General features: G+C 41.4%; 1 protein-coding gene across 1 annotated transcript in view; it reads right to left on the bottom strand.

Annotated features, from left to right (window-relative positions):
- Positions 1-13,857, bottom strand: part of LOC118329270 (stonin-1) — a gene marked incomplete in the record, with an annotated part of 15,671 nt that extends 1,814 nt beyond the window's left edge. Inside the window, 8 exon segments of the mRNA XM_035663348.1 lie at positions 230-792; positions 897-990; positions 2,219-2,271; positions 2,489-2,612; positions 2,767-2,868; positions 6,897-7,099; positions 7,264-9,196; positions 13,676-13,857. Coding sequence (XP_035519241.1) covers positions 230-792; positions 897-990; positions 2,219-2,271; positions 2,489-2,612; positions 2,767-2,868; positions 6,897-7,099; positions 7,264-9,112 — 2,988 coding nt within the window.
- Positions 13,858-15,218: the final 1,361 nt, after the last annotated feature.

Genomic DNA, 15,218 nt, shown 5'->3' with positions numbered 1-15,218 from the left:
TTTATGCTATGCTAAGCTAACCAGCTGCTGGCTCCAGCTATATATTTAGTGTAAAGATATGAGTTGTATAGAGTCATCCAGCTCTTATCAAGAAAGTCTATGAGTCCATTTCCAAAAATGGAAAACTATTTATTTTACTGCTTTCTACCAGCTGTAGCTTAACAACTGGCCTTTTTCCTATTTCTGCAACCAGCATTTGCTTAAAGAAGGAATATTCTTTTCAAATTACCCCAACAACAGCCTCACACTGGTTGTCAGTCTTTGCAGGCGCTAGACTCCTCGCCCTTTCTGCTTTCTCTCTCTCCTCCTCAATCACTTCTTTCAGGATGTCGTCAATGTCTCTGGTCTTTAACTGTGCTGTCTGTGTCAAAGCCTCCTCAGTGCTGATCTGGAAGTCTAATAACTGACTACGGGGTGAGGCGGTCATACTGAGGTTCACAGGTTCAGCTTGTGGACTCGGCTCGTTTTCTTCCAGGGTGACCTCTGGCTCTGAAGAGTGAGTGCCCTGGAGCTGTGAGGTCTCTGCAGGAGGAACGTGTGGCTGCTGGGGGAGACTGCTCTCCCGACCGGGGGGTAAAGTGGTCTTTGAATGTGGTGGTTGTGCGACAGCAGAAGCTGGGACAGCGGATGGCTCCACCTCCTGAGGATGAGTGGTATTTGACGGGGCTGCAGCTGACTGAGGCGCAGCAGCTTCTCTCCACTCAGTGACTTTGTGTGTGGGTTGGGACACATGTTGCTGACCTGCTGCAGCCTGGGTAACCACAACAGGGACATTAACCTTGTAAAGTTGACCTTAGTGAGACAAAGGGGAAGAGTGGAATGTTTTTTTTAACCCATGAGTACATGTTCAAAACTAAAACCGATTTATGCCCATAACAGATATAGTCGATGTGTACCAGAAGCTGTTTGTAGAGTGACTCCGGCTGGGATCTGCACAGGGTAAGCTAACCCAGCAGGGAGAGAGAAAGTAGCAAGTGTCTCTGAGTTGCTCTGCGATGAAACAGGAAAATATAATTCAGCATCTCAAACAGTAATAATTTATAGAAATCTTCACAAAACTTTACTTTGGGATCATCCATTAAACAGACAGTGTTTGAGAGCATTGTAATTCCAACATGATACTGGCCTCTTTAATCTATTGATAACCTTCAGGTCAACAGGTCTGCCCCACCGCTGTCTCGTCAGACAAATGAAGTGAATGTGACAATGGAGGCAAATAACAGCCATAATAATTTGAATCTTATAAGAAATTGATCTGTGACATTTAACCACTGGTGAATACTTATTGTTCAAAACTGAAATGCTGCCTAATACATAGCAATTAAAGGTCCAGCGTGTAACAATTAGAAGGACCTGTTGAAAGAAATACAATATAATGCGCATAACTATGTTTTCAATAGTGTGCAATCACCTGAGTATAGGAATCATTAGGTTTTTTGTTATCTTAGAATGAGACGTTTATATATACAGATGCAACAGGTTGCCTAACATGGAGTCCGCCATGTTGCACCACCATGTTTCTATAGTAGTCCACAAGGGACAAACCAAGCACTGCCACCTTAGTTTTTCCTTCTCGCTTGGAAGGAGCGGATGAAGTGATGAAGTGAGAAGCCCCTGACTGCAGACCCGCAGACCTCAATGTGGGCGGAGTTAAACGTTTAACTCCGCCCACATTGAGGTCTGCGGGTCTGCAGTCAGGGGTACATGGGAGAAAGTTGCAACTACACCACTAGATGGCACTACATCCTACACACTGTACATTTAAATGTTATACTACGACAACCATCCAGCTAAATTTATGTGGTTTGAATTTAAAAAATTCACAAATTTAGATTGAAAATGTAAGTGTCCAAATATATATTCATGTTGATCAAATACAAATAGTGAGATTCTGAGAAAAATCAAGACTGAATGTCATCAAACAGGATTGTCACATGATCTAAGTGGGGGAAAAAACTGGAGGATGGAGGATGAAGTATCAGGTATGAATTCTTCCTCTTGAATCTGGTGTGTAAAATATACAATTCCAGTTAAAGTGACATGATTTTTTGACTTGACTTTGTTTTTGGATCAGAATTTAAATAGATTTTCAATTAAAATACATTTAAATGTGAAAATTATGCATGTATTATGACTATTTTTTGCTTCCATATATGCCCCTTGTATAAACAGCCATTACGGGCTCAGGAAAGGTTGTGTGGATTTTGATTACACTTGCCTTGAGCCTTGGGAAACTGTGGATATTCTGACTTGCAGGAATCACCACTGAGGCTGGGAGCAAAATCAGAGCAGAGCAGGTGATGCAAAAATCAAAAGAATGAGTGCCCCTTCTCTCTGAATCACTTGAGTTAGTGCACTCATACCACAAATATACAGATTAGAGCTCATCTGCTAAAGAAAATGGGTACTTTTAAAGTAACTGGACAAGCTGTATTAATGGACAGTGTAATTAGATATGTTTGTGTTGTCAGAAGCAGCACTGTGTTACCGGTGACTTCTTGATCCGTCTGACTGTAGTTGGTAGGGAGCTGCAGCACAAAGTTGGATGAGTTGATATTGTTTTTCCTGAAGTCTTCCATTGCTTTTGACTGCATCATCTTTGACTCCCAAAGCTGCACAGCAGAAGACACAGCAGTCTGTCTTCCTGGTATGGTGTATACTTCCTCACTAGATGATCTAACTTTGCTGTAACTGACAACTTGAGTCAAGATGCGCATTATATGTATTTTATTTAAATTGAGCCGGGTTCTGTAGAATATAACTCACATGTCTCAAATCGTCCAGGACGCGGTCTTCAAGGCCTTCATCCAAGAAGAGCTCCCTCATACTCTCAATCACATCATCAATTATGGACAAGTAGAGTTTGGCCTGCAGTTGTTTACAGAAAACTGCAAATCAGAAGGTGCTAAGCTGCTTGTGAGCATTCATCCCAGCCAGTTTGTGTATGTTTTTGTATGTTTTTGTGAACAACATACCAAACTCCATTTAAATATTTGCCTTTTTTATGTTGCTAACTGTTGGAAAATGTAGACTGGCATACCTATGACTAACTCAGGTCATTTTTTAACATATCAAAGTCACTCATCATTTCGGGTTACATATAATGCATATTTGTATTTATTTTGTAGCTAAAACTTTAATTTCAGAATAGATTTATGATAGAGACGTAAACGCTGTTGATACCGTTTGAGAGTTGGCGACATAGTAATCGATATGTGACCTAATTGATACATTTTGAGGGATTTGGCTCGACAACATGGCGAATTAAACTGCACAGAGGTATTCCGACTCAATAGCTTGAGGCTCTGAATAAAACTGCGTATATTTGAATCCAAATTGCGTTTTCAGGGAGCACATTTATTGGGCTACTTCACGTACACACAGGCCAACACACAACACAATCGACAACACACATTTTGCTATTAGTTAGCCTACAGCGAAAAGCTAAAAGGCAGCTTTGCTTACCACTGGGCCTGTGTTGGTCAGCATGATTTAGGGCGAAAATAACTGCAGTCCGGTAACAATAGACTTTGGAAACATAATACATACAGTTAACAGTCAGATAGTTTTGCCCGCTCCAACTGGATGTGAAGTGCCCACACAGGTGACAGTAATCAAGCTCCTCAGAGAGATGTGATTGGACAGAAAATAGTCACGTTATATATTGTATTACAGTAAGGATAGCATATATCTTTATCGTAGTCTCAGTTGATAAAGGAAGATAAGAGTTTAGGCTCTCTCATTGTGTATTTATTTCGCATGTAACATGTTCACCAAACATTTTATGCCATTTGTTAAAAACAGTGAGAAATGCTGCCCATCTGTCCCAGCTGGGTGTCACCTGTAAAGGGTGAGGCCACCTTACAACCACCCTCAGCTGGGCTCAATGTTGAATATGGCTTCAGCACCTTAAAGCTTAGTTATTAGTATCTCACCTCTAGCATTGTGGTTTTAGAAAGAGAGACTGTGGCTGTCCAATCCCTCAAACATTTCTGTCCATTTCCAGCTCTAGTTTTCTGGCTATTTTCAATAGAAAGGTTATTCAGTTGCATTTTCCACAGCGCTGGGAGCTCAGAGCAGTCTCTGATCCCAAGAGTGCACAATGCCAGGAGTTAAAAATATTTCACCCTTTACAAAAGACTTCATTTTGAACTTGGTGTTCAATAGATCCATGGCAGCAGCAGCAGGAGCCGTGACCCCTGCTTCCTCCAAGCATCTGTTTGGTGATGCTGGCTCTCTTTCAACACTGTAGGTTGACTCTTCTGATGAGGAGGAGAGTGCTGCTGGTGGAAAAGCAGCAACACGAGACAGCCCTGTGGATACTGCAGTACTGACAGACACTCAGCTGTCACCTCACGACCGAGTACTCTAGAGTCAGACAGAAGCTCTCCTGGAATTATAAGATGATGCTCTCTTTATTCCCATATGTATTCCCCATGTTATGTGGCGTCTATTTTATCAGCCCATACTTCAGAGATTGAAAATAATTCATGTAATGGAAGCCCTGAAAATATACAAACACTGCCCCCTATGGTGAGCAATCAAAACTTACAATAGAGGGAAAATAATCAAAACCACATATGGTTACTAATATAATTCTGAGAAATACAAAGAACAGTAGATTGAGACAGAAAGATTGAGTGTTTTCTGATCTAATCCTGATCATACAGCATAAATGAAGTCTCCACATATAAATAGCCAAATATCATAAAACCTTATCATATCACCACAGGGTCCACTGAGAGAACTGTGGCATTAAAAAACAGCAGCACTCATATGAAACACTATTGTTGCATGTGAAGTTTTGAGTGCATGACTGTCAGCAGCGTGTTCCCAAAGAGCCACATTCAATCCAGGATAATATACTCCACTCTCCTGTACTGTGTGCACTATTACAGTTCATAATATAATACTGTCACACAGCACGCGGCACTTTAAAAAGATCCTTTGCTACCAATCACATGGCATTTATTGAGCATTACTCACTGCTGGATGTCTCAGTCTCTCAACAGCACCGTGATGATGATGATGATGATGATGGGGTAAACTGAGCTACGCTGTGCTGTTTTGACACTCAGTGAGGTCTTTGTTTAAAAGTTTTGTTTTACTGTGGGAAAATATAAAACACAAATATCACTTTATGTGTATCAGGCAAGCTGGAGTTTTAGTTTTTACACTGCACACATGAAATCGTATTTATTTTCATCTTTTTGGATGTCGGATGGCTGCCTTAATATGAACAGAAAGCACCCACAGTGGTTAGCTTAGAGTTTATGTCTCGTAAGACTAAATTCATATACGGAGTAGATTTAGAGACTTAATCTTCTCCCTGGTGTGTGTGTGGTAGAGACAGATACTTTAAAATCTATGAAGAAGTACCATGAGTCATTCAGGTTTAATTCAATTTTTACTCTTGATGTACATAATATCCAGCTTAAGCCAGGTACCTCATACATAAAAGTCATCATTGAAGGCCTTTTCGGTCACTATGAACCTTTACCATTCTTTTTTTTTTTTTCTTCCATCCAACCTATTCACAACCCAGAGGCAGAAAGATCATATAATAAAAGATTTGATTTGTTTAAATAAAATTACAGTCGTCCAGAACACAACCTTGGTATAAAGTCAAAAATAAGCTTGAGGTAAGCAACAAAAGTAATGAGCTGTATTCCATGTGAAAAAAAAGACAATGAATTTATCCCTTTATATAAGATTATTAGTACCCATACTACAACTACTTCAAAAACACCTCCAAAGATGGGTCATATTAGGTTGCTGTATTCCTGTTGGGTTAGTTTCAAACTGCAACCACTTTTTCACTTCGTAAAGGCTTCAAATATACGATTACGTAGTTTTTTGGGCCAAAGCACTTGTAATTTAGGCAAAAGTGATTTAATTGTCCGTTTGTCTCATGTTGCTTTGAACCTTGATGAGTGTTTCATTGCTGAGAATGGCGACTAATTGGCTTGGCCTGAGCCAGTTCAACCAAATTGACCTAATAACTGTGATTAAATCACTTGAGACAAAATGCTGCTCTGAGACTCAGCATGATGTGACCCACCTTTGAACCAATGTTTTTGTGCAACTATAATATTACTGTCCTTTTCCACAAGGTGTTTACATTGTTTTGTATGCCACTGCCATGGAGACTTCAGTGGAGGATTCATACCTAAATGAATCAGTTTGGAAGTATGTGAACTCTAAACATTGCTGGGCAACAAAAGCGCCTGACCCGAAACATCTGCTGATAATTAGCTTTCCTCAAACACAGTAAATATTGCTCATTACTTAAGCTGTTTATCTCATACAGCCTGTTCGGCGTACATTTATTGAGGCATTTATTAAGGATGCCAATCATTCTGGAAGGCAGTGCAGATGATGCAAATGCAAGCTTATATACAGTACTCATATAAACTGTAATATTACAGTTAATACATCTATTAAATGTAAAGTGCTAGGCAAAAGGGCCATGTTAAATTGTTTATTAGGTCTAGACTAATTCAGTCTCAGTTAAAGGATACAAAATCGGTTAACCTCCATGAGAAATACTACCAGGCTATGTGTAATTAGATGAATTTCGACACCAGATATAAGCAGAAAGTCCCTCATCACCCTCAGTTTAGTTCATTTTTCATTATCCCTTTTCACCATTAGAAAGTGTTTGGCAAATATCTTGGACCAAAGGGATTACGTCCTCGTCAGAGCTCCTTTAGTAATCACTGTGTCATACAACCAGATTGCCTCTCTGACTCCGTTTCAATCCATTTCTTCTCCACTTCCACCTAATAAGAACAAAATTAGATTAGGTTAGTTGCACTAATAAATAAAGATGGGGATCTAGATTAACGTTGGTGCATTCATTGAGCAACATATTATTCCACTGATGAGACAGTTACCTGACAATGATAGCGTGTCCAACTGGTCACATGTTTCTGTGGTTGGATGTCATTTGTGGTGCCCAGTGACTTCACCCTGGTCTGTGACACAACTGCGCCCATAATTTCACATTCCATAGTGACAAAAGGATACCAGTCACTTGGGATCTCCTGATCAGATCCCAGCTCTAGCTTGCAGGAAAATGAATGGGGATGATCCACTGCTGCAAAGGAGAAAACAAAGGTCGCTTGTAGTTAGAGTGTTACGCCACTGAGTGGCAAGCACACTGTACACATGCACAAGAAGCCAGGGCCAAAGAGCTAATGAGAAAATGATATGTTAGGCTGTAGTGCAGGGCTGAATTTGAATCTCTTAGAAATGTGTTACCCGTGTTCTTGGCGGGCAGCCTGTCGATCCTCCACACGATGGCTGAATATACATTCTCATACTTGACTGTGCCGATTGTCACCTGCATGACAGGCTGTGAGTCTGCAGCGCTGACGTAGCCCAGGCAGGCATTTCTGTTCATACGGGCCTTCAGTGACCTCTGTCGCAGCAAGGCCACTGTCTGTGTGACTTTCACCCAGTCGCTCGGCACCGGCACACGGATCACTACATTCTCACACAGCGGGTACGTGTCAGACACCCCCATGGAGGAAAGGAAGGTGGCTGACATGTTAAGAAAGGCCTGGAGCTCCACGTAGGCACCCTGAACTGTGACCACAGCTTTGATTGAGAAAGGAATTTCTGTGCAACCCAGAATTGTCGTCTTGTACCGCATCAGCTCCACCCTGCAGGCGTCAGGAGGTGAGAACTTTATCAGCCGGGACCTCTGAAACTCCGTCTCGTTCACACATTTGTGGAAATGGCAGTCGGCGATCTCCATCCAGAGTTCACCATCCTCCTCAGACCCGTAACTGGAGTTAAACCGCAGCAGCCCTAGATCGTTGAGGGCAAGAAAACAATCCCCTAATCCGTTCAGAAAAGCCAGACAGTGAATCTGGGTGAGGGCTGTCCGCTCCATGACTCCTCCGCACTTATCCAGTTGAATCCAGATGTGATCAGTGATCTGCAACGACAGCTCCTGCTCCTCATAGTGCCGCCTCTGCTGGTGGGGCACACACAGTTTGAAGATTTCTTCTTCCATGGAGACTACCAGATCCTCCATGTCGTCATGCACTGTGGAGCCAAATTTGAGCAGCTGCTCTACCTCCGCCTCATGACTAACCTCCAACTTAGGGTGGTAGCGTTTTTTTTCTATATATGAGAAATGTTCCACCTTGAGCGCGAGGACCTTGCGGGGCTCGCCGTAGCTTTCCAGTTTAAGATCTGAGATCCTGCACTGGGGGAGAAGCTGGAACTCCTTGTATGGCTTCTCCAGCCCTTTCTCATAGTACATCTGCAGCACGCCTCCCGGCAACAGGCGCAGGTAGATCGGCCCCCACTGCCGAGAGGACATGCGGTTCTTTTTTTCAGGAATCCTGACCATGACAGACCAGCCGTCTCTTTTTTGGCTACGAAACAGACCCCGAGGAACGAACTGAGATGAACCCTCGCTTAAGACTTCATTTTTGCAACTTAGCCGCCTCTCCCCATCTTTTTCTGTCTCTGTTTCTGTCTGTGCTTGTAGGCCTTCCAGTTTATGGCAAACGTAAGACAAGGAGCTCTGGAGTTGGTCGCGCGGAGGCTTGCTGCCGTCTTTGGTCCGAATAAAGAAACGCGGTAGGCTGTTGTCAGATTCTGAGTCTGAGGAAGAGCTGTCCACATGTGCGCTGTGTCTAGATCCATCCCAGAAGGGGTTATAGTGTCCTGAGTTCCCCTGGAAAGATGGGAAAGGGCTTGGTCCATCTGAGGTTTGATTCAGTGCCTCCGGTGCAGGAGAAGGAACAGAAGTGGTAGATGTGCTAGAGAAACTCCGAAAGAAGTCGTTCTTCTCCCAAGAGTTGGTGTGAAATGGGGAGGCACTGCTAGGAACCCCACTCACGGGAGTGCAAAAGGGCGTGTTACACGGTACACAGGAACTTCCACTAAGACTGGAGTTGCTTTGAGGGGATTCCAGAGAACTGTTGAAGCTCCAGGAAGTATCTCTGATCGGCGGAAGCACTAATTTCAAACCATTAGGACGCGGTACTGATGCTTTGATAAGCCCTGGTGACTGTACAGGCTTCTGAGGTGATGAGAGCGGTGTGTTGTCATCTTCAAATGTGACCCAGTTGGAGTGATTTGTGGAACACATGGCTGAAGAGGACTGATGACTGCTTCACAACAAGAATTCCGGCTTTGTTGGGTTAACTGTCCCCTTGTTCAGAGGTCTTCTCCTCTGCAAGAAAACAAGTAAGAAAAATGAGAAAACAATGAAAAAGGTAAAAGTCCTTTTTAAGAAGGTAAGAGCTCAAGATATCTCAGAGTTAAAACGTTCTATTCTAACAGATCAGTTTGAAAGCTTAAACAAGTCCATTCATCTGGTCAGTAAAAAGACAGGAGAGAGAGCAACTGGGGATATAAATAAAACATATTTGCTCCATCGGTACTACATTAAAACCTAATGAGAGACTGACCTTGAAAACTTGAAACATGTGTGTATATGTTAACACCACAAGTGACTAAGGCAGAAGCAGCAGGAGAGTTTCTCTCAGTGACACCACAGCTTAGAGCCCGTGTTGATCTCTTAGTTTTGGAGAATCCTTCATACAAACTTTCTTTAACTGAACTGTCTTAACTGAACATGATGAGAATAGTATCAACTATCTGATATATTTTATTTGGATAATTTTGCAAGCAATATAGAAAAGGATGCTTCATTCTCCTGAAAATAACTGTATTCATTTCATTCATAGTCTCCCATCATCAGCTCAAATTTGTATTTGTTCCAATACTTTGGTTTTAGACCAAACACCTGCAAAACTAATGGAATCCCTACCAGCCTCAGCTGTACTTTGTTGTTTAGCTCTAATTAGCAAATGTTAACATGCCACTGTGCCAAACTAAAATTCTGAACATGACATTCATTTAAATTTTCTTGGGAACTGCACCACACTAAAATGTTTTCTTGCATCGAGAGAATGAGATTTGTAGGGCAGGGCCATCTCTGCAGCACTACGGCACTTCATTACCTTTATCCAAACAAAAAGCAGCTTCTGCAGTTATTTCAATTCATTGTTCAGCCCTTCTGATTGTTACTGTCATTTGATGCACTGAGATATGCACTCCAAAATTGATTCTTCCATTCAAACTCTCTTAAAAAATGTTAATCTACACCAAATCTACATTTCAACAGGTGATAAATCTTTTGTATTCAATGTTCTGACAAACTGACGCTGGGTTTCTCAAAGGGTTGTGATATGAAGGTGATGTGTTTGAAGGCGCGCCAACAGGAGAGAGTTCTCTTTTTTAAACCCTGTTTTCAAAAGTAGTTTAAAAGTTTCTGGAAGTTCAAAGGTTTTGTAATGCTAACTGATGAGGTAAAATGTTCTATTTTAGACATAGTGTGCTTTGATATGAACATAGTGTAAATATTTAATAGCAAGCCTGCTCTAAAATGTGTATGAGAAAAGTTAGCCACAGCAAGCACACAACACAAGATCCTGCCTCATTAAGCAGCATGAAGTCAACTGTGAGAACCAGGTATAATGTGGCACAGCAGCTCGGAAAGGAAAAAAAGCTGGGTAAATGTGAAGGCAACTGTGGAAGCTGGATGCTTTATCCTCTCTGATGTTAGATCTGCACAACATAATTCAATATAGGTATTTAATGTTGAAAGAGTGTGGGAATATTGCTAAACAACAACGGCATTCAGGCTAATAAGCCAATGGGCAGAGGGCAAATGTGTTGTGATCTTTATGCAATCTTAAATTTCATTTTCCCGTCATAAATCACAATCTGTCTTTTGATGTGCTGGCAGCTCTGCTCTCGGCGACATCAATCTCAGATGCCACAAAGAAGCCACTCTCAAAACGCTGAAGCCTCATCTCCCCGTAAAGAAAATCCTGAAAACAATAATTGAAAGCAGAAAGCCTCAATTAAAGCCTTCCTCCTCCCTTCAAGATCACAGCGATGGCTTGCATGAAGGAGACATCCAGCGGCAAGTTCCTCTAACTATAAATAAACCGGGGGGTGGGGGCTCGGATTCAGAGCGGTGGATTGACATGTCTTCAGTCAAACACTGGAGAACATCATTTTAATGAAATGGATGTTTGCGGACATTTCCAGGAGTTCATCCCGCCTCTCTCCGGCTTAGAGAATCCTTCAGTTTTGGTTCAAAGAGACGGGCACAGAGGAGGATGAGTTCTCCACAGGGGCTACTGACAGTCTTTCAGAGTCAATTTACAGTCGGCCGTCTCTTCCCGGGCTCCATAGCAGGCAGTGCAGAAATGAGACTCTGCTAAATCTACAGAGGACAAAAGAATACATTCCACACATTCCTCTGGGACAAGCAGCTTTGCACACAGGAAATACCAGCCTGCTCTATTCGTGTGAACTGACAACAAATATTATCTTAATGTCGTTTTATCAAAAGTCAAAAATGCACCAGATTTACAGGTCATAAACTCTGGTTTGTCTGGTTGTTTAGCGGCGCTTAAAAAAGCAGCGATAAGGAAGGAGTCTGGGGATTAAGATGGGCACATTACAGTAATGGGGTAGGTACTATTCAAGACTTTTACAAGTTTAACCTTAGCTTTTATTGTTATTATCATCCCAGGACTTTGGATGGGAAGAAATGTCACAAGGTCAGTCAACTATAAAGTAAAAGCAAAAGCTGATTTTGAATCCTGAAGAACTGCAACTGAAACAACGAGTAAGGTAATCCCATCCAGTCTCTGCGCTTTATCCTTACTCATTATTACTATACTTACATAAATGACTATATTTGTAAAACCTGAGGTAGGCAAAAGAACCTACACAGAACCTTCAAGTCTGAAGTCACTTAATCCTAGTTACTGAGTCAAACTGAGTCATAACATGTTGCATGCATGCAATGCATGTATTTGTGCAGCTTTAAAAGAGGCCCCGCTGTCAGCACTTTGATATGCGAGTCCTAAAAGCTACCAGAGAAAACTGAAACACATCAAATTATAGGGGCACAAACTGAAAGATGAGTGAACATGTGAATATCATGTGTCTGGAGTAATGGGAGAGCTTATTGCAAACACAGACATTTCAATCCACAAAAGAGGAACAGAAATCACAAGCTCATATTAACAAACGGGGATATGAGAAACGCAGTGGTAGCTGCATGTTGGCACTCCACCCAATATGACCTTTCTTTATCGCAGTGATTGCGATCATATCGTTTACTTCCAAATTAAAGAGTTCATTCTCTTTCTTGTCATTCCGCATTATCCACTGTAACGACGGCGCTGGCTCTTTGTGACAGCAAGGACAAATCCAGTGACGGCAGGAAGCCTGACACACGACAAGTGAGAGGAAACTGAAGTGGTATAAGAATAAAACTGCTGAATTTAGGGGAAAAAACGAACTTTAACTTAGCAGGCAGATGTTTCCAGATAAAACAAGACACGTTCCTGTTGGATAACTCCTGTATGCTCCCACTATAGAGGAAATCATTTTCCCTGGAACAAGTACAGAAATAAACAAACTAAGACACTACCCCCATTTTAATCTGACAGGAGAATACTACTGTTGTGACCACAGTGACTATGTAATCTAGTGCAGAGCTCAAAATGTAAATGACCCATTTCCGGTGGCAACACTGTCAGCTCGCCCATTAAAACACAGTTGCTGCTTTTGTCTCATCATCGCCTTAAACACACGGAATAAACCAATGTTATGTTACTTATACACTTTAATAGTTGTGAGAGACTTATTCCAGTTCAGAAAAGCATGACTGCAAAAACAAGCAGGAATGAATGAGGGATGTTTGTGTCAGCTGTGTTTAAAAAAAAAAAAAATCACTTTTCCATTATTGTTTTGCAGTTTACTCAAGTGGTAGTGATTCATTTGGATCTCACCCCTTTAAACTAATAATAAACATATATTTTAGTGTCCTTAAAGGCCTGCACACATTCTTCCCTTCACAAAAAGGGAATTTATAACAGCTCAATTAATTCTGCTGCTACAGTTTTAGTTGGCCTGTTAGCTAATATAAGTCAGCTTTGCCTTGGATATTGCTCTGTAACAGACATTACAGGGGCCAGTTTGCTGACTTTATGACTCTGTTCTTGGCATTGTTGCGCTACATTTTAGCATTATCCTCTAATTGTCACTCTGTTACAAGTTATATTGACACATTTGCATTTGTATCACATTTAAATATCCGCAAAGGTGCAAAAAAGCGCGATTAATATCACCTACATGTGCAAATAAACTGAATAAACTGTATCCCTCCTTGTTAACCACAATACACTGTTGCATTATTGTTACAAAGCAGCGTAGCGCCGGAAAAATGCCAGACAAACGCACGAGTTGCCGGTAAACAACTTCATTTTTTTCACCCATAGCAACTCAGACTGAAGAAAGAAAACAGTACCAGCATGCTGTCACCCACAACAGAGCCAGGCCCATGTCCCGGGACCCAGAGGCCCACTTCTGGGAGCACTTCTACGCCTTTGTTTTGATGCAAAGTCTGAGTAAAGTTGTCACTCACTGTACTTTGCACACGTTTCATTGAGCACAACAAGCGCCATTCACCCATAACCGAGCCACGACTGACAACAGTCAACATTAAAGAGTAGTTTTATTTTTTAAAAGTCGTTTCCAAACACTGAACTATCACTAGCTCTCTCCAAAAAACAAAAACCAAAACCAGCTCCGAGTGCGACCAGTAGAGAGAAATACTCACATATTCACAGAGGTAGTTCACTAACTCGGGTCATGACTTGTGTTTAATGGACACGTCTGAACGCTGATGTCGGCCGGTTTTCCTCAAAATGGCAGAGTGTAAATCCTGGGAGTTTTAACAGCGCTTCCCCTCAGACTGTCCTGCAGCGGGACACTGCAGGAATGAGCAGGGCTGTGTGCTGCGTTCAAAACTGTGGGACATGTCGCTACCACTTCCCACACACATACAGAGAGAGAGAGAGTGGATACACGCACACCTTCAGGGTAGATAATTAACATAACCTTATGGCTACATCGCCTTTGGTTTGGGAATAATTCATGTGCATATGCTTTAATTTAATAAACCCATGTTTCGACATCAGATGACTAATTTGATCACTTTCAGAGTTGAGGTTTTGAAGGCGGTGTATAACAAGAAGTGGACAACTACAACTATAAACGTTACATGTAGCTCAAAGTATATATGCAGAAGGCCCTTATTTAGTATCTAATCACGTCATCATGGTGTAATTGTACAGATTTAGCAAAGGATGGACTTAAATAAAAGGGTGAATCACAGTACAGAGGGGTTACGATAAAACATTAAGTAGGCCATATGCTCATGGAGAATAAAACAATCCACTTCAAGCAGGTTATTTCGGTAGGCCACTTCACCACTCTACATCTCTATTATATGTTATTATATGAATTATGCAGCCACTGTACTTTTACTTTTGAATTAAAAAAATAAAAAAAGCACCAAAAATGTCCTTTGTTATAAGGTCAATATTTCAGTATTACTACCCATAACTCTTTAAGTGGTGGTTATTACTACTTTAACCTCTGAATTAGTGTACCAAGAGTACATGAAAGCATCATGAATTCAAATAAAATGACACAACATGTTTTTCCTTCCAAAACAAAGTGACGGCATCAAACAGTAATCTTCCAGTTCTCATATGTCAAGTTAAATGGTGCTGCATCATTTCCCAGTAGTTCGGGTGTGTTACAGGCTTTTTTTTTTTTTATCAAAAGCAATTTAAATTCCCAGCCACTTCCAACTCCCAGAAATGCAGCACAAAAAGACAAGTTCAGCCTTGTGGATAACCGTGTGAATGTAATACACAAAGCATTGAAATGTTGAACAAGCTTCTTTTTTTTATTATTTTGTTTCACATATTTATGTGCTTTTGAACAGGTTACATTGTGAGAATACAAGTATTATTTGTTTTTTATCAGTTTACGGGGCGTTGGCAAATCTTTGTGGTCAAAGGTTTGCTGGCAGGTGTAGACTGGCAAACAGGAGGTTTGAATGAACTGCTCATAACCACCGCTGCCGGGCTTTTTTTCATTTACCTCATGTCTCTACAAGCCAAAGAGGTTCTATTTTATTGTAAACTTTTAACTGCACTCTGCCATGACTCAGGTTGTCTAAGCACCAGTTACAGTATGGGCCAACCTCTCTGACACTTCCCAGTACTCTAGCCTCATAGCACACACACAGAAACACGGGCTGCAGATTTAGTTTTCCAAATTTCGTGGAAAATAAAGATTTGTAACCTCTG

This window comes from Morone saxatilis, unplaced genomic scaffold (assembly GCF_004916995.1).
Source record: "Morone saxatilis isolate NCDOM2014 unplaced genomic scaffold, NCSU_SB_2.0 Contig19, whole genome shotgun sequence".
NCBI classification, from domain to species: domain Eukaryota; kingdom Metazoa; phylum Chordata; class Actinopteri; family Moronidae; genus Morone; species Morone saxatilis.
The sequence above is the reverse complement of the archived record's forward strand: the minus strand, read 5'-3'. Positions and strand labels throughout refer to the sequence as shown.